The sequence below is a fragment of the Dromaius novaehollandiae genome, chromosome 2 (genome assembly GCF_036370855.1).
Source record: "Dromaius novaehollandiae isolate bDroNov1 chromosome 2, bDroNov1.hap1, whole genome shotgun sequence".
Lineage (NCBI taxonomy): Eukaryota > Metazoa > Chordata > Aves > Casuariiformes > Dromaiidae > Dromaius > Dromaius novaehollandiae.
The window spans coordinates 57,778,334-57,803,511 of record NC_088099.1 but is presented as its reverse complement, the minus strand read 5'-3'; the positions used below and the strand labels follow the sequence as shown (position 1 = coordinate 57,803,511).

Here is a 25,178-nt window from a genome sequence, read left to right as displayed (position 1 = left end):
TTTTCAGAACACAGTAGATTATTCTTCCTTATTGCCTTTATTTTTTGAGCTTTCCCAGTAGATATGATAGGCCAAGTTCAACCTTGATTTAGTTAATTCGCTGGCTTTTTTTGCTTTGGAATTGAAAGCTGTCTTAGAGTTTTCTCTCTCCAAAGCCATAGTATTTTGACACCAAAACCAGTATTTAGGTCAGCTCCCTTAGTTCATGTTATTTTGGATGGGTATTTTGGAGCCAAACATTAATAGCAAAGCTCTAAAGAAAACCAAAAGAGCCAGGACAGATTGAGGTTTGGTAATTAGCATTGAAATGGCATGAAAGTCACTGGTGTTCTGTAAATGACCCTTGTTTAGCAGATTCTTAGAATTGTGTGCAGTGGGAGATAGCTAGCAGAATTGCAGCTTTTAAGGGGGCCTTCTTTTTCAGGTCAGAAATTGTTAATACTACAGAGCTGGTGCTTCAGAGCCTTATGTTAGCAAACCTGACACTAGGGAATAATATCATTGGCCTTCATGTGCCTATTTACTGTAATAAGGATTACCAACATGAGTAAAACTTGCAGGTTTGGGCCTACAAAATTAAAAGAAAAGCTTTTTCACACCCTGAAACTGCATCAAAATTCAATTTCACCAGGAAAAAAAATCCCTCTGATCTAGTCCCTGGAATGTGACATTTCATGGGTGTAATAAGGTTACAAACAGATTATAAATTCAAACCCTATAAATCCTTATTGTACTGTACCAAAGCTTCTGCTTTGCATAATACTCTTATTCCAGACTGTTCTTTGTTTTTCAAGCTCAAAACTATTCATTCTCTCTTATAATACAGAGCAGGGAGTCAAAAACACCATGCAAAATCCAAAGGTAATTATCTGAGTCAAAGAACCTGAATGCCAGAGTTCACAAACTTCTGACCATTTCTAATTGCCATTGTTTGCATGGCAAAAACTCCCCCTTCCTTTAAACTGTTTTTAAAAGATTGCACATTGTTTTCTGCCAAATAATTCCAGTGAAGGTTTAGTGTGTACTTCATTTGTGTTGTTCTGTCTAGGTGTCCTGTGTTGTTCTGTCTAGGTGTCCAGGGCAGATGGCTGGCCATTTTCAGATCACAACTTAAGGGAGGGAGGGTATCTGAATCTGGCACTACGTGATCAGGGTGATGAAAGCCATGAACCTCACTAGCTAAGAGCACTGCTGGATTCTGCCGTTGTCCTCTTTCTTGTGCTGATTTGATGTGTAGCAGTGTCTTCTTCCAGATCAGCCTTTGAGTATTCAGGCAAGTGTATAGGTCTGCTAAAATATCACCCCTCTGCCTAAAGCAACTGAGCAGCTCATCTGAGAACTAAAGAAATTACCCAGTTTACTAGATGATGTAATGAGCTCATTTCTTCTAGGCTTTACGTGAAGGTAAAGATCCTCAGGTTAAATGAGAACAAGATGGCTTTGCAGGCAGGCTCCCAGATGCTGCTTGGTACAGCAGAGCAGTGTAGGGAAACAGTACAAAGAGGAGTTTGGTTGTAGGAAGAGCAGAGGGAATAGGAAAGGAGTGACAAGATAAGAGAGCAGGCCAGATGAGTAGGGAGAGACAGAGTTATGCAGTGACTTGAAGGTGATCACAAGATACTTGACAGATGAGCCAGTAGAGTGACTTACAGAGGTGGATGAGCTAGTCACCGTCCTGGGCAAGCTTTTTCTCAGCTGCCGTTAGCCCGGATGGGGGAGGAGGGTGGGCCCAGAAGGCAGTGTTACGCCTGTGAGAAGGGCAGGTTGGAGGAGGCTTACACTGATAAACGCTCAAGGTCCTGAGGGCAGGAGGAGCAAGCTCATCTGCAGGGACTAAGAGGAGAAAGGTTATATTGAAAATTCTTCTGTAAAAGCAGCCGCAGTGCCTGAGTGTCCATGCAGAAGAGTAGAGGTAAAAGGAAGTGCTGTTCCGTTTCATAACGAAGAACTGATCAAACCAGTCTTGAAGTTTTTGAATCAAATGGAATGCCTAGGTCATACACCCAGTTTTATTTTGTTTCCCTCTGGGCCATGTAGGTTTAACCAAATAGTTCACAGTCTGTATTATTTACAGAAAGATTTGACCAAGAATTGCCTTAATGTACTGAGGTTTGTCCTGTTACTTCTTTTTCTTTCAGGAAATAAAAGTGCACATTAACCTCATTGTATTGTTCTGATTTGATTTCAAAACACTGGGCATCTGTACACTTTCTGTACAAACATATATATGAATGGACTACAGAGATAGGCACTTGAAACTTAAACTCCTACAGATTACATGTTGTACATTGTCCAGCACATCTGTTCTGTTCATATGCTCTGTACGCCATCAGAACTTTTAAGAAATGGCAATAAAGTTTCAAAAACAGAAAAAGAGCAGTCATCTTTTATAGGCAATCCACATCTGTTTGCCATGAGGATGCTGCGTAATTGTGAACATAAGTGATTTTATTTGGTTTTCTGATTGTTTTCAGGACTTTTGAAAAGATTGGGATTGTCTTTTTTGTGTTCCAGTATGAACTACTGACTTTCTGTATGCCTGACTTTTTCTGTGAGCTACTTATGGAGTAGATATTGATTTCATCTCTGTACTACAATCAAGTATAAACTCTGGAAGGGTTTTATCTTATTACCTTAATTGAAATAATTGCATTCTCTGAGAGAGGAGGCCCTCTAGTGGCAAAACTAAAAACCGCTGTAGAAAGTAGAGTAATGGTGAAGTTACTGAGGCTGGGATTTCTTGAAGAGAATCCAAAAGATTTCATCAACCAGCTCCTGTTGAAATTCCACCCTTCACGCACCTTGTAAAGTCCAGTTTAGGATGCTTTTGTTTCTTTCCGAAGCTGTGCAAAAAATGTAAACAGTTAAACCTTGAAAAAAATACGTAACTTGAGGCTGGCCCTGATTCAGCTGTCCATTTCTGCTCAGAAACACAATCAGTGAGATTTAAATCCATACTTAAATGCTCTGCTGCTCTGGATCTTGCTGAAGGGATCAGAGCAAGCTACTTTTTTGGAAGAGTAAAAGACACAGCCCTGGCCTGTCTCTGAATACACTCACACTCAAATACACTCACCCTGACCATAGTGCATGCACACATGCGTGAGTATCAGCAGGATTAGGCTGGTGTCGTTACTAGAGACTTCTCAATAAAACTCAAGCAAAGCCATGCTTCATAATGGCAAAAGATGGCTTGATGGATGTTTCCATGCCCAGAGTTTTTAGTTACTGGAGTATGTAAGGTTTTGTTCCACACAATGTGTGTGCTAACCTAATGTGTTTACTGAAAGAAAATATGGGTAGTGGGGAGTGAGTTAAAAGATGTGGACATCTGGTTTAGCAATTCTATTGATATTTGAGTTTGGAGGATGTGTTTTAAAGGCCTGGTGTTGTATACCTTATTCACGTTGAGTAGCGCTTAAGTAAGCCTTCCCTGGTCCAAGAAAGCATTACTCAGTGTGAATCATGTAAGTGGCACCATGCATGAGATTATCCAGGATCCATTTAATGTTCTGTATCCCTGAAGCCTGATCCAAAGCCTGTTGTTGTCAGTAGAAACAAACTCATGGGCCTTAGTGGACTTTCTCTGAGATCTGTAGTTTGAAACTTGCGATCTCTTTGGAGCACAGACAGTCTTCTTGTTCTGTTTGTACCAAAAGTCCCTGGTACACAGGTGAGCCTCTGGTGCTGTGCTTCAGTGCAAATTAACAGTAGGGCTGACGATGACGTTAACAAGTTTGTGTTAAGCTGTTATCTTTTCTATACCTGACCAGCATATAAATAACGACCATATACATGGAGAGAAGAAAGAGTTTGTGTGCCGATGGTTGGATTGTTCCCGGGAGCAGAAACCATTCAAAGCCCAGTATATGCTGGTGGTCCACATGAGGAGACATACAGGGGAAAAGCCACACAAATGCACTGTGAGTAAATGCGCTGAACTCCAGGCTTTGGCAGGGGAGCTGGGGTTACTCAGAGAAAAGAACGGCACAGATGCTGTGTTCCCTGATCTCTTGCCCATGTGACGTTTGTTGCGGAAAAGACTACCCTGACTGTTTTGTTATCCAGCTGGCCCAGATGATAAGAACTTTAGGAGAGGGGAGTCACTGGATAATTTGGCCCACTTCCTCAAGTTTAAAGTGTGAAGAATCCCCAAAAGGCATTATAAATAGGGCTCAATTTGTTTAATTATTTAAGAACACTTTCTCTTACAGAGCTACATCTGGATATTATTGCTGGCCACAGCATCTTTATAACTTTGCAGTGGGTTTCTGTCTTAGATGAAGTACACAAATACTGTTCTTTCCTGTAAGAGAAGATTTACATAATGCTGGAAGCATTTTAACTTGAACTGTGATGGGTTTTGCCTGGGTAAAATTAAAATCTGGCTAATAAAACCAAAGTTAGATTAGGCAAGGTTGTGAGGGCCTTGGAAATTTTCTAAACTTCTACAGGTCAGCTTTTACCATTTCTTGCAAGTACAAATATTAAAATTAATCCAGATTTACTTCTTGTCTGCAGTTTGAAGGTTGTACAAAGGCCTACTCCAGACTAGAAAACTTGAAAACGCACTTGAGATCTCACACTGGAGAGAAACCATATGTGTGTGAACATGAAGGCTGCAACAAAGCTTTCTCCAATGCATCCGACAGGGCCAAGCACCAAAACAGGACTCATTCCAATGAGGTAAGTAATCACAGCTTCAAAAAAAAAAAAAAAAAAAAAGTCCAGAGTCACACAGACCTACAATGTGGACGTAACAATTTATTACAGAATACAGACAGAGAAATCCTCAACAATCTGAAAATAATAAGTTCTAGATATCTCTTACCAGCAAAATCAATCTTTTTAGTGCCGTGTGGAGGCTAAAGAGGCTCCTGGTCATTTTATTAAGCATAAGAAAAAGGGAGAATTGAAGGAGTGATCTAATGGAAACGTGTGTTAAGCAGGAAAAGATCTGAGTTGAAATGCAGGGATCATTTCGTTCAGCCTCAGGGAGTACAGTAGTCTCGTGTTGTTCTGTACTGACATCTGCTGGCTGTTAAGCAACAGTTTTTGCTCAGGGAGGAGGGGAGCTACAGTCACATCCTCAGTGCAGGAGAGCGCGCCCCGCTATGCGCCTCCTGCTATCCGAGGCAGTGGGAGTGAAGACTGCCCAGCCACTCTGAGAGCATTTTGCAAGACTAGAGCTATCTTCTTCAGCTGTTGCTGACAAATACAGAGAAGTCTGAAGAGGTTGGAAAATCTGGGTTCCCCTTGAAGTTCTGATGTCTTCCTTTCCCCTCTTCTCTGTACGGTTTCATTCTTCCTTTCCATTATGAACAGACTTCTCCAGGTAAGGATACAGTCGAGGTAATTTGATCTTTCTTGAATAAACCAACGGTGGCAGTCACAGCTGTCTCCCAAACTCTCAATGTAACGTTTCTTTGTTGCTCTGTTTTCTGTTAGTGCTGTCCCCTCTTTCAAGAGTCACATCATATTCATCCTTTGTCCCTGTTTCTGTTGCCCCATTTCAGGTTGCATAGGAAGTCATGCCATCTTAATCTCATATTTTGGGGGAGCCAGGACACACCAGCATGCTGGCCGTATGGCCTGGAACCACACCAGCTATACCCATTTCCACAAGGCCTGTTTCTTTCTCTAGTTGTCTGTCAGGTCCATCACAGGCATTTGCTTGGGCTGACAAAATCTCCTAGAGATCTTCTTCACATCCCATGGTCCCTGCAGCATCTCTGAGTCACAGGGGAAGTAGACAGCATTGCACATCTCTGAGTTTGCCCTATCACTGGAGTGTGTGCTCTCAGCAGCCCAACTGACAACTGCACTGAAGCCCAGCAGCAATTTTGTGAATTGTCACCAAGAGTAGGTAGGAGGATGTTCACTAAAATCTTGCCGATAGCTCACTGAGTTTCCATTTTGTTCACTCTCTGAACCAATCTGTTTGTTGCCTACCTGATAAATAAGATCCACATGAACTTGCAGACCTGTACTCCCTGCTGTTTAAGATCCAGATTTCATGTCCAAAAGTAAGTCACCAAGAGAAGTTATCTACTGCACATCATTTCTGGCAGGTGCAGTAGCAAAGACAAGTGAAAAAAATCCCTTCACCATTATTTCACAATGAAGTGGACTAATATTTTAGCCAGTATAGACTGATGTAGTGCTATGGACAACATAAACCCTATTCAGCACTTCCCTGCGGTGCCATTGTGATTGTAAGCAGTTAACTAGTAGACAGACTTGCAGGCAGATCACATATCTCAATGTAGGTCTGTCCTACATGTATGTAGAAGAAAACTAACTGATATGTACTTCCATAGCTTTTTTAGAAAACCTGCCTCAATAGCTTGGCAATAACATTGACATTTTTGCTCCCATTCAAGTCAATCGGAGTTTTTTTCCATTGACAGCAGTGGAAGCAGGCTCAGGCCTTAGAGACTGACAAGCTGCATTTGTAAAGGCTCTGTAGTGCCATGTATAAACAGACAGAGAACCACTTTAAGGAGTTGTGCTAAAGGATCTCTTTTTTCTTGTTAGTATAAATCACAGAGTAGTTGGGGCTGGAAGACACCTCTGCTCAGGTCCATCTAGTCCAACCCCCCTGCTCAGGCAGGGTCAGCTAGAGCAGGTCACCCAGGACAATTATCTCCAAGGATGGAGACTGCACAACCTCTCTGGGCAACTATTCCAATGTTCAACCACCTTCACAGTAAAGCACTGTGTTCTTATGTTCAGATGGAATTTCCTGTGTTTTAATTTGTGCCACTACCTCTCATCCTGTCACTGGCACCACTGGGAAGAGTCTGGCCCTGTCTTCTTTACACCCTCCCATCAGATATTTATACACATCGATAAGATGCCCCTAGAGCCTTTTCTTCTCCAGGCTGAACAGTCCCAGCTTTCTCAGCCTCTTCTCGTATGACAGATGCTGCAGTCCCTTAATCATCTTTGTGGCCCTTTGCTGAAGTCGCTCCAATAAATCCATACTTCTGTTGTACTGGAGAGCCCAGAACTGGACCCAGCACTCCAGATGTGGCCTCACCAGGGCTGAGTAGAGGGGAAGGATCATCTCCCTTGACCTGCTGTCAATGCTCTGCCTAATTTAGCCCATGATACCATTGGTCATCTTTGCCACGAGGGCATGGTGCTGGCCCATGGTCACTTTGCTGTCCACCAGGATCCCCAGGTCCTCTGCAGAGCTGCTTTCCGGTAGATCAGCCTCCAGCCTGTAGAGGTGCATGAGGTTATTCCTCCCCAGGTGCAGGACTCTGCACTTCCCTGCATTGAACTTCAGGAGGTTGCTCTCTGCCCATCTCTCCAGCCTGTTAAGGTTCCTCTGAATGGCAGCACAACCATCTGGTGCATCAGCCACTCCTCCCAGTTTTGGATAGTCTGCAAACTTGCTGAGGGTACCAGTAAGACAAAAAACAGTTGTTTTTTGGAAGCAATTTAGTTATAGAAGTGAATGATTCTTTGTTTCCTGAGCAATTAGTGTTTAAGAACTGTTCAACTCTTCCTTTCTATCCTGGCATAATATAAGAACAAAAAAGTTTTTCAGGAGATTTTAAGATAGTTAATTTGGCTTAGTAGCATAAATACTTCATTCTGTGTTGCTTCGTGAACTAGAGAGACTCATAGACAAAGGCTGCTGGATTTAAAGAAAATGAATGATTAGTTATGCTAGTAGTAGTAGTGTACTACTAGCACATACATAGCACTGTACTAGTTCATATATTGCTGCAAGGTAAAATTGCTTATGGAATTGAATCCTGTGCTTTGGCATTTAAACTAGTGCTGAAGAGGCCAGAAAAAATGTCTCCCTCAGATATTCCTGCTGAATGTCCCAGCATGTTTTAAAGGGGAACTTCAAGGAGTAGGTACAGGGTACACTAGAAACAGGTTAGCAAACTATTGAGAGCAATGGGCAGCATAGAAAATTAGTCCAGTCTTCATAAATTGCCACAGCTCTGTTGACTCCACTGCAATAAGTCAAAGCTATGCCAGTTCACATCATGAGAGGCTCTGCGCTCTGTTACCTATGCAGCATTAATGCTAGAGGCTATAAATTAGATAACAAGTTCACTGTGAAAGGGTATAACTGTGTCACTAGCTGTGCCCTGAGGAGTTCTTCAGGAGTCCCACTTGGAATTAAATCTGATATGTTTATCCTGACTTGACAGAAACCATACGTTTGCAAGATACCAGGCTGCACAAAGCGCTACACGGACCCCAGTTCTCTCCGGAAACATGTGAAGACTGTGCATGGCCCAGAGGCACACGTCACCAAGAAGCAGCGGGGAGATATCCATCCGAGGCCTCCACCACCGAGAGACCCAGGCAGCCATTCTCAGACCCGATCACCAGGCCAGCAGACTCAGGGTGCAATTGGTGAGCAGAAGGACCTCAGCAACACTACCTCAAAGCGTGAAGAATGCCTCCAAGTGAAAGCGGTCAAGTCAGAAAAACCAATGGTATGCAATATACCCTGCCGTTCCCTTCTTCCTTTTTCTTATTGCCACCAGTTAATAATCCCTTTATGAAATGCTCAAGCCCATAAACTCTAAGTCAGAAGATTGGGTTTTGTGAGGTTTTCTTTTTCATTTACATTATAAAATGTTTTTAAAGCCATAAGAAATTACAAATAAATAGATTATATCTAGTCTGTGCAATATGCAGTAAGTGCAGTGTTGGCAACTCTCACAATAATTGTTTCTGTTAAAACCCCATTTTCTGGAATCAGCATATTATGAGAAAAATCTCGACTGTCATTTTTAAAAAGGCAAGTTTTTCCACTCTCCTCTTTGCAAAAGAAAGTTAGAGAACCTGAATCTTGGATTCTCAAAACCAGAATGCAAATAAAACTGAGTCCAAAATACTATGCTGATGGTGTTGATGGTGAAAATTTTTGGAAAACTTGGGGAAGCTGTCGGTTTTCAGGAGTTTGAGGTTGGCAGGTCTATACACAAAGCATCGACTAAACTGAAGCAGGATAAAGTGACTGACTTCAACAACAGGAGGAGATCTCTTAATGTCATTTGATCTCTATTGTGAAGTGATTTCTTATGTTAATTTAATACTTAATTCAGCTTAACCAAGTTAAGTTCATTCCCATTTAACCAAACTAAGCTTAATTAAGAGTCTCTGAAGGTCTTTTCACCGATTTAGCTCAATTTACTGCATTAAACCAGTATAACCTTCAACACTGAAAGCTCCTTATTCATCTTCTTGGAACTTCCTAGTAATATTCATTCCATTTTTTGACCTGCCTTATTAAATAAAGAAGTTTTTTCTTTCATATGCCTATATCTCATGCACCATCCTCTCCACAAGGGTTAAAACTAGCAAAGCTTTAACATCGTCTTCCACATCTGGGCATACAATTCATCTAGACCCAGCTTTTGGGAACTACATATATAAACCCTCCAAATTCTGCTCATGGGGTTAATCTTCATGCTGCAATTTCAAACTGATTACTCATTGCAATATGAGTTACTCCCATATTGTGCCTATTCCAAAATGTAGAATATTAATCCTCAGTTCATAAAATTCCAAGGGCCTAGAGTCAACTTCCACTGAAGTCTAAAGGAGATCCTCTGTCTATGGTAATAATTACCTTAGGTTACAAAGGAACAACATCTATTCCCTCTTGCTTAGGTAGGTAAATGCTTAGCATTAGTGAGCTATGTTGAGCTGTTGAGCACAGTTCGCTTTAATGTGAATGAAGTTTGCAGGAGAGGAGCGTTAATGCTGTTTGCTTATATATTAAATATTTCTCACCGAAAAAGATCTTCTAAATCCAGTTAATTTTCTATGTTTCTTGGTTTTCATTGCTCGTATGAATTAAGGTATACTTACTGTTTTTCAACTAATCCAATGTCTCTTCTGTCTAATGCTCTTAAATGTCTTGTTCTAACTTCCTAAGGACAGTGGGTAATAAGGTGAGGGAATTTTTACTTGTCTGCTGTTTTTCTTATTGCAGCATTATTTCTGTCTTTATTTTAGCCTTCTGCCTGTTATCCAATCATTCTTTCATTTAGTAATGTGCAATCCATCAAACTCATTCCCAAATGTAGTGTGCTGCGAGTATTTTGTAACACTTGGCATGTGCAAAATCTGGCTTACATTCGTAAAATGTCTTCTGATGTGTCTGCATCTTCCCCTCTAGATGAGATACCATTTATTTTTGTGTTGCACAGCTGCAGATATATGTTCCCATAACAATATTCTTACTTCTGTAACCTACCTCAGTGTGATCTTGACATGTGGCTACAAGAACAGGCTTCTAACCATTAGCACCCTTCTTCCATCTGGCATGGAGCTATTGTCCACAAGCACAAGCTCTCGTCCCTGCGAGTTCTTTCTATTCTTGTCACCAAATCTGCCATGGCCAAGATTGGGAGATCAACTTAGTCTGGCCTCATAAACTCTGAGTATCATCATTCTGGTTAGAAACAATATAACAGTTATTGCACCTTAATGTACTCCTCAGGGACATACAAAGCTACAGTACTGCCATGAATCTGTATCTTCATTCACTGATGTTGAAAATGAGAGCCACCACTGCTAGCTCAGAAATTCTAGTTAGCATTTATCAATAAGAACTTGCATAAAGATCACAGGCTGGTGGAAAAGAATGCAAAAAGAATGCAAAAAGCAAAATATTTATATGAAACTGTTCTTGAGAGCAGAATGGTACTGCATGCCACACAGATGACCATAGATTTGTAATCACACTGATACAATATACAATAAGATTTTACTTGCAGAGACTTCTGTCTGTCTTGCTGTCTGTTTGTCTGTCAGTCTATCTGAGTTTCAGTTTGTTAAAGGAATTTCCGCATTGTTTTATGACAGCCCTATGAGTATAAAAAACAAATCAAGCCTGTATTTCCCCACATCAAGAATTCTGCTACAAAAAAAATAGACACCTGGGAACACTGTCTGTTAAGAAAGGAGATGATATTGTGGCAGGTTTATATCACCATAGATTAACAGCCTGTGCTGTGTACTTAGAAGGTTTCTTAAATTCTAGTCAAACACAGGATTTGAGCCAGTAGATCATCATCTTCCTGAGTCAGTGCAGAGATGATGTAAGTTACACTGTGCTGCTAGGGTCTTTCAGGATGCTGATAATATGATACAGTATTTTTGCATTGATGCTTTGTCCTTATTCTATTACATGCCAACATTTCAGGCCAACAACTGCTTGTAACAATGAGCCTTAAGCCTGGAAAATACTTACATTCTTTAGACACAAGTTTAATTAAAAGAAACAAATTCCAATGTTGTTGGAATCTTGTTTACTTGTTTGCTACAAGCCTAGCACTGGAAATAAGGCCTTGTGACATGGCTGGATTCTGATTTGGTTTATTGACCTGCAGTTTCACTTGGGAACAGCATGTACCCAAAATATGGATATCTGTACATACATGCTCACAAACTATATGAAGTGATATAAGCAGTTATGGGGATAACTGAAATAAATGACTGATACAGATATAATGTACTCTATCAGCAAGATACTAAAGTGAGTTTTAATCTTGAGGTTTGTGGTGGTTTTCGTTGCAGTTAAAATCAATATTCTAGAAAGCCTCTTAATGAATGATCACTGTCATCATTTAAAGCTAAACTTTTCTTTATATTTGTTTTTCTTTGGCTCCATTTAGATCCATATTTGTTGCAGGTACTTTGTTAGCATTTTTTGCTTAATTGTAATAGTCCTTTGTTTCTTATTTCATTTCAATAGACATCTCAGCCAAGCCCTGGTGGTCAGTCTACATGCAGCAGCGAACAGTCCCCCATCAGCAACTATTCCAACAATGGGATCGAGCTTACTCTGACCGGTGGCGGTAGTGTAGGAGACCTCAGTGTCATCGATGAAACCCCAATCATGGACTCTACCATTTCCACAGCCACCACAGCATTTGGCTTACAGGCCAGGAGGAATATGACAGGGACCAAATGGATGGAGCAAGTCAAATTAGAAAGGTTGAAACAAGTTAATGGAATGCTTCCAAGACTGAACCCCATTCCGCCTTCTAAAGCCCCAGCCTTGCCGCCTCTCATAGGAAATGGTGAGATATGCATAACGGGACTGATAACATTTTTGTCCTTGAACTCATTGGTTGCTAGGTCATTCCTGCAACCCTTGCATAAGAGCAGTGCAAATTATGAAATTCAGCAGCTGCCACAATGGTCCTTAAACTGAGCACTGTTTATCCCCTCATTACAAATCCTGCTACCTACACTGAGAGAAGTCTGATAATCCCATATTTTATAGCAGTGGAGGCCAGCAGGGCATCCAAATATTTCATAATTGAAATATTCCCTACAACTAGAGGTTTAGACCCAAGATCGACAGAATCTTGTCTCCTTTTTAGGCAGATGAATTAAATACCTATCACTTCATTGTATGGGAATCCTTCAGGTGAGGCCTTAACAAGTCACCCTTTGCATAGATATGTTAGGCTGCCTTTTTAAATGAACTTCATGATGATCTGTGTTTCCACACATGCAAGCGACTGTATGTACAGATACTACTGCTACAAAATGCAGGTATCTATGAATGGCAGCAAGGTTATATTCAGCCCTGAAGATCCATAGCTATTTTTATACAAGGTGGTGCTTATTGCCAAAATATATATCTCCTCTGCCCCTGCATCGCCTACAGTATACCTGTAGAATTCTGCTGTCCACCCAGCAGTGGCTGTATATGCTTTCTGAAACACATTCAAGCAAAAGAAGCTATGTAAAATTAAGAAATGTTTTCTATTTACTTAAAAAAACAAAACAAGGAAACCAGCAAGGATGTTTTGCAGTTGTTAGAGATTATTTCAAGAATATTTCAAGAAGTCTTAGAAATGACTTTGAATAGTCTCCAGTTTGTCTATTCTGCCATTCCATGCAAATGCCCGTTCAATTGTATTTTGCCTATAATGTGTTCTTCTGGTACATCAATCAGCACAGCTGCACTGAGGGCCAGAGGACTACACCACCTGATGACAGTTTGTGGCTGTGGCCTGTAAATTCTGTGGTGAGATTCATGCTGAAATGTAACCCTTGAGTCTCCAAATTAGCTTTTAACCTAAGAACACAGTTTTTATTCCTACTTCTTTCAATAAGGGGTGCTGTTATGATTTCCTGTGATGGTATAGGCATTTCCATATACACCCCTTACTTCTTTACTGAGTGCTTTCTATAGCAGTTTCTGGACAATGTCTATTTGTTCATCTATGATTTTTACCTCCAGGTACCCAGTCAAACAGCAGCTGCACTGTAGGAGGATCCATGACTATTCTACCAAACAGGAATGAACTTTCAAGTATGGACATCACCATGTTAAACATGCTGAACAGGAGGGACAGCAATACTAGCACAGTCAGTTCAGCCTACTTGAGCAGCCGCAGGTCCTCTGGAATCTCACCTTGCTTTTCCAGCCGGAGGTCCAGCAATGCCTCCCAGGTGGAGGGAAGACCTCAAAACGTGAGTGTTGCTGACTCCTATGATCCCATCTCAACAGATGCCTCCCGGCGTTCCAGTGAAGCAAGCCAGTGTGATGACCTGCCAAGTCTTCTCAGCCTCACCCCAGCCCAGCAGTACAGGCTGAAAGCTAAATATGCAGCAGCTACTGGTGGACCCCCACCAACTCCACTGCCTAACATGGAGAGGATGAGCCTCAAAACAAGGATGGCACTCTTGGGTGACTGCAGGGAGTCTGGAGTATCTCCATTGCCTCCAGTAAATGCCCCTCGAAGATGTAGTGATGGTGGGACAAATGGTTACAGCAGGAGGCATTTTCTGTCTCACGATGCTCTAGGAAATGGGACGAGGAGAGCCAGTGATCCGGTAAGAATGGTCTCCGACAACCTCTCTGTTCCTAGAGTCCAGCGTTTCAACAGTCTTAGTAGCTTTAACCCTCCTGCTTTGCCTCCATCCATGGAAAAGCGCAATTTTGTTCTTCAGAACTACACCCGTTCTGAGGGTGGTGTCTTCCGTGGCTTCAGCTCCCCCTGTCCTCCAAGTATCAGTGAGAACGTCGCCCTGGAGGCTGCTATAATGGAAGCAGGTGGCAGTTTGAATGATGAGGATCTCCTGCCAGATGACGTGGTTCAGTATTTGAATTCCCAGAACCAGGGCATGTGCGACCACTTGTTGAACAATGTCCTAGACAACAACAAAATACATCACGGCTCAGTGTTAGGAAACAACAACCCCAGCAACTTCGACCAAGCCCCTCCACCGAGCAATCAACAGGCAGGCTCTGAGGCAAACAAGAGTGACTTGCCAATTCAGTGGAATGAAGTAAGCTCAGGAAGTTCTGACTTATCTCCTTCAAAACTGAAATGTGGTCAGCGCTCGGCAGCGCAGCAGACTCGGGCCTTTGGACTGTATAACAATATGATGGTTCAGCAGCAGAACCTGGAGAGAAGCAACGTGGCCCAGCAAAATGGCTATCAGAACCTGATGGAAAACAACAGCTCCTACAGTTTACAGCAAAATGCAGTTCTTGGCAGCAGCACCAGTAATTCTTTCAGCATGCAGCCCAATAAGCCTTACGGCGAAAGCATCACCAGGCAACCAATGGTTTCTGGGGCAATGGACAATTCCTGTAGCATGGCAGTTCAAGGGCAGAAGCTGAGAAACAGCAACATGCCAGTGAATGGGAACCAGCAAAATTTTGGTCATCCCATGGCATCCAGCAATGAAGCCACCAGCATGGCAAATGGGATGCAGAACGGGAATATGATAGAACAAGAATATTTGCAAAATCAACCAGTCGGGGACGGCATTCATTACCAGGGAGTCAATCAATCCAGTCATATGATATTAGGGCAGATTAGTGCTACCTCACAAAGCAGTCTGTATCAAGGGCCACAGAGCTGTCCACCGGTGTCTCACAACATTGGTAGCCAGCCGTCAGGTTTGTTGGTGGCCAAAGGTTACCAGCCATGTGCTAATTACAGTGGCAACAGACGGCAAAATGTGTTGAGAAACAACCTGGCACAACAGCAAGGACATATAAGTGATGACAACCAGACGTACAGGGTAAACACCATTAAGATGGAGATGCAAGGTCAATCACAGCAGTTCTGCTCTAATGCGCAGAATTACTCTGGTCAGTTATATGACCAAACCACAGGCTTTAGCCATCAAGCTATGAAAACAGGTTCTTTCTTCGTTTCGGAAGCTAACTGCCTGCTGCAGGGGACTGCTACTGCAAACTCATCCGAGCTTCTTTCCCCGGGGGCTAACCAAGTGACAAGCACAGTTGACAGCATTGACAGCAACAGCCTAGAAGGTGTGCAGATTGATTTCGATGCTATCATAGATGATGGGGACCATGTCAGCTTAACTTCAGGAGCCCTGAGTCCGAGTATCATTCAGAATCTCTCACGCAATTCCTCACGCCTCACCACTCCCCGAGCGTCTCTTACATTCCCAGCTATGCCCGTAAGCACAACCAACATGGCTATTGGGGACATGAGTTCTTTGTTGACCTCACTTGCAGAAGAAAGCAAGTTTCTTGCTGTTATGCAATAGACATGATAAAAAAAAAGAAGCTTAGGAGATAACAGATGAAAAAAAGACTCATATTTTTTAGTTGTGTATGTATTTTAGCAATCTCATCTCACCTAAATGGGATGTGTTTCAAGTATATTCCTTTTATGGAATAAGGACTCTGAAAACCCTAAAGTGTTCTAGGGAGAAACTGTCTTCCATTTCAGTTTTGAATCAGTATTGCTACACCCATTCCCCCCCTGCTCTCTCTTCTCTCTCTCTTGCTCCCTTTTTGAATGTCTGTATGCTTCTTTTTTCTTTTTTTTTATTGTAAAACAATGTAAACGTGGGAAGTGCATGTTTTTGTTTTGGTTTTTTGGGTTTTTTTTAAAGAAAGGTCTGATGAAATGACTTTGCAATTTTCTATTACTCAAAAGAAATTCAACCCTGTACAATTGTTGCAATTTTTCCCCCTAAACCTGTAGGCACAAAATAACCTGGCACAAAATGAAGTGAACATAGAAGAAATCCTCTCTTCATACATTGGATGCATTGCACTGAGGTGGACAACTGATTTAGAAATGCACTGCCATGGTACCCCTAGGCTATAGTTTCAGAGTGGTGGGGCCCAAGAAATATGAAGTTCAAACAAATAAGAGATGTAAAACAATCAACTCTTTGATGCGAAGCAAATGTTTAAGGTTTTTGTAAGCACACACAGACAGATGTCATTGCCTTGCGTAATGATGCAAAAATTGTGTCGTATGTGTGTTTAACTCATTTCAGAGGAAAGGGAGACCAGAAAGATGTACTTATTACAATTCACATTTTTGTAGAATTTGATATTCCATTTTTTCAGCCTTCTTTTTTTAAATGACTGGAGAGCACAATTATGTGCATATTTGATGATTTGGGTAGTCTGTAATTCCTTCACTGCATACCACATTCTTGGAGATAGGATCAGGGTCTCATCATGGAGTATTTCACACAATGGAATTCCTGTATTCCATACTGTGGAATGATTTTTTTGTTTGTTTAAATGCAAATTATTGAGACACGTAAATTGCAGAGCCATTAGTTCTCATTCACAGTAATAATTTCTTTGCCAGAACTGGCTTGTACACCCCTTCGAGCACATACAGCTTCGCAGATGGATTATATGTTTTAAAGTATATAAATGCCCATTAACATAACACATTTACAGCTTCAAAAGCATCATGGAGTTGGCATGTAAAACCAGTTAAAAAAAAAGGAATGGCTCCATTCTCAGACCAGCCAAATAAATCAAAGTGATTGCAAGCAATCCAGTAATCATAAATGTGTTTCCAGTGTATCCAGGCTTTACAAGATTAAAAGATTTAAACTGCCATTAAAAATGGCAAAGAAACAAGCTAAACAGCAAATATTTCTGGTGCAGATAATTGAAATACTTAAAAAACAAGGACAAAAGGACCTCCCCAAACTTGGTGACACCAGTTTGCATTTGATTTCAAAGCAAATCAGTGGGCCAATGTCTAGGCTTAGTTACATTAGCAGGAATTGTGACTAACCGTGTTATGTTTGTGAAGTTATTGCTTGGTATAGATGAACAGAACTTGCTCTGTAGCATCTAGCTATTACAGCACTTTTTTTTTTTTCCTGTATTTGGCTCTGTGTCTGCTCCCCTGAACACACAGCACTCCTGGGGATGCAGGTGGGGCTGGAGAACATTTCCAAGACCAAGGGCTAAATTCACCCATTCCTAGAAGCTGCATGCAAGTCCAGGCCTCAGGCTTCTCAGCTAAGTCCTAATATCAAAGTACTGTGACAGGATGTACATGGTGCAGACACTTACACTTACGGATTTGGTATCTGTAAGGAGCTAATGTAAGCATGGCCATATGGTGAGGAGGGGGAGTTTGGTTTATTTTGGCATACAGATACATTTTAGCCCAGTAAGAATTACCGATAATACCAGCAGGCGATTTCTACTGCCTAGAAGGCTGTAGTGTTCTCTTTTTTTGACTGTAAAAAGAGGTAAAATACCAGCTGATTTGGGGCGTTGCATTTGAGGAGTGTGCAAGCATACAACCCAAGTGAAGCTATCTGATAACATTGCTCTATCAACAGCTGTTAAAGTCAGAGAAAGAAGATGTAAATGGGTATGAAAGCATCACAGAAATCCATTGCTGGGACCATAATTGGGCTTATTACAGCATGTATTAAATAATTTTCACTAGCTACACTGTGAGCTGGAGTGTCAGAAATCAAAATGCAAATAGAGAAAAGGCTTTTCTCAATATCCTGCAACTTTTATCATTGTCCTGCTCCTGTCTTTCTCCATGTCCTTAGCAAGCATTTCTTCCATGATTTGTGTTACACACGGGTATTCCCTCCCTTCTGTGACCTGTGCTCTTTGCTGGTCCCCTCCCAGCCTCCCTCCCAAATGTGACAACACTTCTGTGGTGGTCTCTAGCCTTTGTGGGGAATTGGGCACAACATGCAATGGCAGATGGTTGGGTTTTTTCTATTACAACATGGCTAAGACTTGCCTCTTCCAGCCATGCTCCCATTGCCTGGAGACCATCCCTCACTCTCAGCAGAGTGGCCCCGTTCCCCAGGCAATCTAGTTGTAAGCTGATCTAGGCTGCAAACCTCTTCCCACTTTCATGTCCTCGTGGAGCAGTTGCAGCACCTCACTGATGCCCGCCCGGCTCCCAGTGTGCTCTCACAAGAAGGTAGAGCAGAGGCAATTCATGCATTAGCAGCCCCAAGGGTTCAAAAGAAAACTCTGAGGGGACCCAGATGCAAAATGGGGAGATAGAAAGGTGCCACATCAGGGCTATAACAGGCTTATGGGTGATTTTCATAACTGCAGCAGCCCTGTGAAGACCCACTGCCTGTACTCAACCCCTGTCTCTCCTCTGCTGCCTGGGAAAGGAGGAACTCCTTAGGCCCAGCAGGTCACTGCGGGAGGGCTAGAGGGGGTGTTTAGATGGTCACGCTTTACTTGGCAGCACTGTGAGACAGCTCACACCCCTGCTCAGAAACACCGGTGTATGTGTTAGGAAAGGCTGCGCACTCATCAGCTGGCTGTATTTCAAATAGTTCTCGGTAACCAATAGCTGGCTGTTTATTAAGCCATCAATTACATGTTTGTAAACAATTTCAGCAGGGAGACTTATGACTCCTTTGGTAGTCATGGCTTTGGGAGAGAAGCCTTTTATTGTTATAGAGCCAATACATAAAAAAAAGACCTTTTAAACAATTTTCTAGTTCGTGATTGTATTTACTGATCTATTTGAAGCTGAGAAGCTACTAACAGATGTGACCCATCAGAGCTTAGAAGGAGGCATTCATACTGCTGAAGGCTAAAAGAGACTGTTGGAAGGGCATATTTGCCTTCCTGGATTTGACAGACTTTTGTCACTCACTCCTGTCTTGGGCCAACAATGTGTCTTGGCCTAAACTGCATGTTCCCAAAAGGCATCCAGTTTTTATTTGGAGATGCGAAAGAAACAAAGACTCCATGAAGTCCCTACAGAGTTTGTGCAAATGATTGATCGTTTTTGCCATTAAGCATGTATGCCTGTTTTTTTGCATGTAAACATGTTATGTTTTGGCTTTTAGTAGCTTCTCATACTTTTATGTTGAAGAGCCTGTTTTGGTACTTGTGAAGGTATCAGTACACAGTAGTCCAACCTTTTTTTTTTTTTTTTTTTTTTTTTTTTTTTTTGAAGGAGGTAGACTGGGCTCTCTGGGCATGGCACAAAAGCTTTAACTCCTCAACCTCCTTCTTAAAACATGCCAATCTGGTGAAAGTCCCGCCAACATTACACACAGGTGTACTAGCACTGCTCTACTGCTTTTCCACTTACACAGCTGAAACTTGCTTTTCTTTATCTGGCACATAAGTTGGCACTGCAAGAGCAGTTGGAAGCCCACCACTCACCCTAGACTACCAGAAAATGCTGAACTGATTTTTGTATTTTTAAAGCATTGAGGTGGACACAGCCTCAGTCTAAACTACCTTTTCTTCTAGTGGCTCTTTGCAGTGGGGGGAATCTTCCAGTTCTTTTACTGTTGGCTTTGGGTGCATGTGCCTTGGTCAATGTGCATAAAGCACGCATTTTTTTCCAGACATTTTTACTTCCCACAAAGTGGGAATTGTTAATGAGGGTTCATCTATAAGGTACAACTGCATGGATGAAAGGTATTTTTGCAGATAAGTCGATAGGCTTCCAGAGTGGGTTTGCTGGTAAGTACTATGGCCTAGCACATCCAAATGGCAGATGATGTTTTTCTCTCCTTGGAGGATGGTCCCAAATGGTACGTGCATTAAAATGTTGGCTTGCTCGCTCGCTTGCAGTCATTGCTTCCTGCCCATTGCATCCCTCCCTTTCTTTTGATGAAATGGGCAGTTGGCTCATCCACATGTTACACAATGGCTTGTCCTTCTGAACAACAGTGTTTATATTCTCACAATGTATGTGCCTTATTTTGTGTTGATCCTGTGAAAGAGAGGGACCAAGATATATTGCCAGATTTTTCACAATGAGGTTCTACTCACCATTTCAGCTAATAGCACATACCACTGTTAATAGTGTCTCAAACGTCTTGTAAACCTCTGGTATTCACGTGTTATTGTCCTTGAATTGATAGAATGTCTTCTATTGAAAAGTTACTGTTGTCAGTCCTGCAGATGTGTAAGATAAAACCGTGTTCATTTTTTTCACTTTTTTTAGTTTTTTTATAAAGCTTGTAATCCTTTTTTTTTAATGTGTAAATACATTTACGTACAGTAGGAATAGTGTTTGGCTGTAACAGGCCTTAGTGGTCTTCATTTGATAAAGCTGCAGTTATGATCTGATGTTTCTTGAGCCTTAGGTTGATCTGAAGGGTCTGTAGCACTGTGTACATATAAACTGTACTTCTGCTTTCAGAACCACTTAGCTCTTTTGTAACAAAGAAAAAATGTTTCTTACAATGTCAATAAAAACACAAAAGCCTTTGTACTTAAGTTCTTAGCTTTCAGCTTTTAAAATATCTCCTTGGGGGAGGCAGTTATTTTTTTAATTTCTCTGGAGAGCCTGGTAGCAATCAGGCCATGTATCGGGTCCATTAATGTTTGCTTGCTTTTCTGTTTGTTCTATCCAGTCTATTGCTTCATTTCATTCACATTTTAAGAACTTCGAATCAAAACAGGGCATCTACCTTCCCTTTAAAGAAAAAAATGGGGGTGGAGGGTGCAGAATGCAGTAATAGATGAAACTGAAATGTTACACAGATAAAATTTATAGAAGGGAATGCTGGCCTTATGTAAGAGGTACGTCCCGTACCATGATATTTAGCTCTCTGCCACAAGAAAAGTCATTTCAGAGCTCAAGGCCAGACTGTGTTAGAGCCTGTTCTGTAACCTGGGACTGCGTTCTCATACCTTGTTTGCTGGGTGTCTCTTGCAAAGGGTCAGCCACCCTGGAAGAAGCATGGGAATTAGAGAAGCTTCTCCAGCTGCGTTAGTCTCTATGTGCCCATGCTGGTGGCTGGCTGGCTGGTCTTCAGAAGAATTAGACGGAGGCTTCTTCAAAGCTGGGATTTTGGACCAACTTGAGGAGTGTTCATGTTGAGCAGTCACATGGGCTTGTACATTGTGTGCATCCAGCGCAAGTGATGTCAAGTTAGTCATGGCAAATGTTACAGAAGAAGTTGTTGTACTGCTTAGTTTTAAGGTGATTCAGCTGTTCTCAAAGACTTTTTTAATTCTTGTAATGCTACAACAGCTGGGTCATTCTGTTGAGCTTTTCGGTGCTCAGGATTGGCCTTACCTCTGCCACTGGCAAAAAAGTTCAACTATTTCCAAGACCCAAGGAGGTGACCTTCCTTTCTTTTGTTCATGTTAACTTTGGGTTTTGTTCACGCTTCAGCCATTATAAAGCTTTTGTAGTTTAGTCTAGAGCTTAAAGATTGGCAGTGAAAAAGGACAGAGGAGAGGTGTAACGTGCCCAGGACATTTCCTCAATGGTGAGGAAGCGGAGGACCTTGGGGCTGCATGTGGGACAAGGACGTGGAGGCAAGGAAGACTTGTTGGCAGCACAGAGCTGCATTACGAAAGTGGGTAGAACTGGGGCAGGAAGTCAGTGATGGAGATAAGTCTCAGACAAGGACACAATGGAGCAGTGCAGAAACGAGCAGGCCTGTGGGGATAAGAGGTATCAGTAGCAGGATCTGTGCTGACTACAAAGCACATCTGTCAGGGGTTTAGAGGTGAACATGGTGTTTCTGAGCCTTACCACTACCTTGCTGTCAGCAGCTATTTGTGAAACATCGTTCATCCGTTTCTCATGCTGGCCCAGAAACGGAAGAGCAGCCGACTACAACCATCAGTTACTCTGGCTGCTCAAATCAAAGCCCATGCAGTAGGCTTCAGTGCTCTGGCCTTGCAGACAGCATCCATGTTCATGAATATGGGCTCACTCAGTGGCAAACGAGGGTCGCTTGCCTCTTAAAGGCTAAGATAGTAAAGACATGCACAGGCACATGTGCACGCACAGAGAATCATGCTAAATAAATGTTAGTAGCATTGCAAACCTGCTCAAATGAGGGAGACCACGCACCTTGACTGCCAGTCCCTCTTCAGGCTCCTTGCACAGCTGAATCATGCCACTACCTTTAATCATCCCTTCACATGTTCATTTTTTAGCTGAATTTCCTCTACAAGCTGAATCTACATCAGGATGAGTATCAAGAGAGCAGCAGATGCCTGTGGGACTCCTGACCTGTTTGTTGCTCCAGTTGTTGGCTGTGTTGAAGGTGCAGATGAAGACACTGACTGCTGAGATGCAGCCCTTTCTCAGCCAGATGATGCAAGGTCAGGCACCCCAACCACAAGGCTTTTCCAAGGTGAAAGCCACCTCACCTCTGAAAGGAGTACGGGGCAGACAACATTTTTCTGCACACCCAGCCTGACTTGGGCTCTGGCTGACAAGTGAGCTGCATGCAGAAAGCTGCAGCCAGTGGCAGGTGGAGCTGTGATTTGACGTGATAAAAATCAAGTCCAAAATTAGTAGATGCTGTTGACCTTCAGTTAGTCTGCACCTCAGTGCCAAACCTGTAAATTAATTAACTAAATTAATTAAATTAATTTCTTACTTCAGAAGGACCTGTGCCCAAGTTAACTGCTTGCAAAGCCTGAAAAATACGACAGTTATGTATAGTGCGGAATAATGTATCCAGAAAAAAAATTACTTTCCTCAAAAGATTATGTGAAATTAATACACCCAGACACCAAATACAAGGGCAAAATCGCTAATAATGCTAGTACAAATAACTGAGACCAGATTGGGCAAGGTAGTGAATGAAACAGGGCAGTCACACGGGAAGAGGAAATAATAGCATGGGATAAGGTGGTAATGAGGTTATCAAGATGCCTATGTGCAAGGAACGGCATTGTAGAGCAGGCCAATGTAGTTTTTTTCCATTCTCAATTTTTGTGGGCTTGACTGTGCAGTCTTCATACAGTTTTTAAATGGGGGCTTTTGGGAAGAAGACTGCGTGTTCTCTGCACGCTGAAACACAAGCTATTTGTGTCAGGGACAGAGCTTTGTTACATGATTAGTGCAGTGGGAGCCTCTAGGCATCGCTTCCCAGGACAAACAAATAATAATAATAACTCATGCTAAAATTGCCTGCTATTTAATAACCTGGTCCTCTTTCCACCAAGAGAAGCACATAATCAGTTTATGTTTCAACTGCTTTTGTTCCCACTGTCTCTTCCCATTTTTCCTCTCTGATTTAAACTGTTCCAGTGGATTTCCCAGGCAAAAAGGAGTGGGTTGGGGCAGGGCAGAAGGAAGAACCAATACGGGCATTTAATGGGTACGCGTGCTGCAGGGCACCCATGCACCCAGTGCCGCCCAGCATGCATACCGCACTATTCAGCCTCAAAATATCCTCCCCGCAGTTATATCCTTGCACCCATCGCATGCTGCTTGGGGTAAAATCCCTATGTCTAAAGGGCTGGACAAAGGGGCGCTGCACAGCTGCTGTGCCTCACGAGGCATGGTCCCCCGTTTCACTGTGTCCCGGGGAAGGAGTGACCTCTTTCATGCCTCGCGGGGGATGCAGCAGCCTTGCCTCCAAATTGCGGTGGATCGCTGAGACGTGATAGACCAAAACTGTTACTCATGGGTGGGAGGCATGCGTGAGTCACGCTTCCTTTCGCATACATGCATGGGGCAGCTGGGATAGGAAAGCAGAGAAAAAGAGGGCTAGACTTTATTTCTCTGCCTTGCTTTACAAGGCCAAGTACAGCTATGGTGCAGTTGGGCCCAGGCGGGAGGGAGAAGCAGTGGGTAGATCAGATGGCAGTAAACCATAAACAAGATAGTTTCCCAGGGCTCTCTGAGTTGCTCCAGCCTTTGCCAGCAGCACTAGGATTGCTGTCAGGTCTGTGAGGCTGTCTCTGAGCCACTCTGTGCTACAGAAAAACATTACTACTGTTTCCACGACCGGAGCAAGGCAGAAGAGACAAATAACTTGGACGGCAACATAGAACAGTGGCAAAATCTGGAAGACAGAGCAGAGAAGTGAAAAAATAAGAGGGTGGAAAGCTCTATAATAATCAAAAAGAGGCCCAGATGCATATAAGCTGAGAAAAGGCCAGGGATAGAAATAGTATCTCTAATTAGCAGAGCTAACTGACCCCTTTCATGCTGTACCTGAGCATCCTCCACTATCCTCAGAGCCCCAGTGCAGCTTGGCCCACGATCCCTGTGTGAGTGGTGGGAGACTGGTGGGAAACTGGAGCAGAGACTTGCTCAGACCTGGATGCACAGAAACATTTAATGAGGGCCTAGTCTAGGTCCAGGCCCCCTGGGCACAGGAAAATGTTGATTTGCCTACCTTACCTTGAGGCAGTTTTGCTTCGAAGGCCTACAGCACATCTCACAGTGCCGAAGGGCCATGGCAGTGTTTTCGCCGGCCTAATACTCTAGCTGCCTAAAAGCCTGCTGCTGGGAAAGGGCAGATATGTCACATTCTTGGCATTGCTGCTCACTTTGCCTTATAGGTAACCTGGTGGACACTGCTTTCAGTCAACTTCTCCTAGCTGTGGAGCTCAGCTGTGAATAGGCACCTCTCGGCAACTCCAAAAAGATGTGGCTGCACATCAGCTTTTGCTTGCCCAGGCTGGAAGCAGTGTACCTGTGGTGGTATGGTGGGTCATGCCATGGTGTTATGGTGAGCTGTGCTGTGCTGTTTTACACACATGTATTGCACTTTGGCAACAAATATGGCAGAGTTTGTGCGACCTTCTTTTAAAGCAAGAATGCAATGGTGCAAGGATCCATTGACAATGAAAGCAGCCAAGGCGAGAAGGTTCAAACCCACGCGGCACATTTGCCAAGCTGTATTCATGGAGACATGACAAAACTGGCAACGCAGTCAAGGTACAAGGGCCAGAGAAGATCAGATCAAGGAGCACATCCTGGTTTCTTGTTCTGACCCCAAGAGCCTTTTTCATTAGGCTGCAAATTTTGGCCTCCTCACCAGCACTGTGGCTCCTGCATCAGCACAGCATCAGCAGGAAGGAAGGATGGCAGCACTGCTTGTCTGTGCAGGAGCCTGCAGTGAGGCTGTGGGATGAAGCAGCAGAAGATGCAGGTTGTCATGGTCACAGAATGTGGCAGTGCATGTTGCAGCAT

At 42.8% G+C, this 25,178-nt stretch overlaps 1 protein-coding gene across 9 annotated transcripts in view; it reads left to right on the top strand.

Annotated features, from left to right (window-relative positions):
• Positions 1-20,497, top strand: part of GLI3 (GLI family zinc finger 3) — a 217,830-nt gene extending 197,333 nt beyond the window's left edge. For all 9 annotated transcript variants that reach the window (XM_026121398.2, XM_026121400.2, XM_064506607.1 and 6 more), the window contains 5 exons: positions 3,774-3,923; positions 4,522-4,686; positions 8,181-8,471; positions 11,747-12,074; positions 13,250-20,497. In XM_026121398.2, the coding sequence (XP_025977183.2) occupies positions 3,774-3,923; positions 4,522-4,686; positions 8,181-8,471; positions 11,747-12,074; positions 13,250-15,540 (3,225 nt within the window). In that variant the 3' untranslated portion in view covers positions 15,541-20,497. The remainder of the gene's footprint in view (positions 1-3,773; positions 3,924-4,521; positions 4,687-8,180; positions 8,472-11,746; positions 12,075-13,249) is intronic.
• The last annotated feature ends 4,681 nt before the right edge of the window (positions 20,498-25,178 follow it).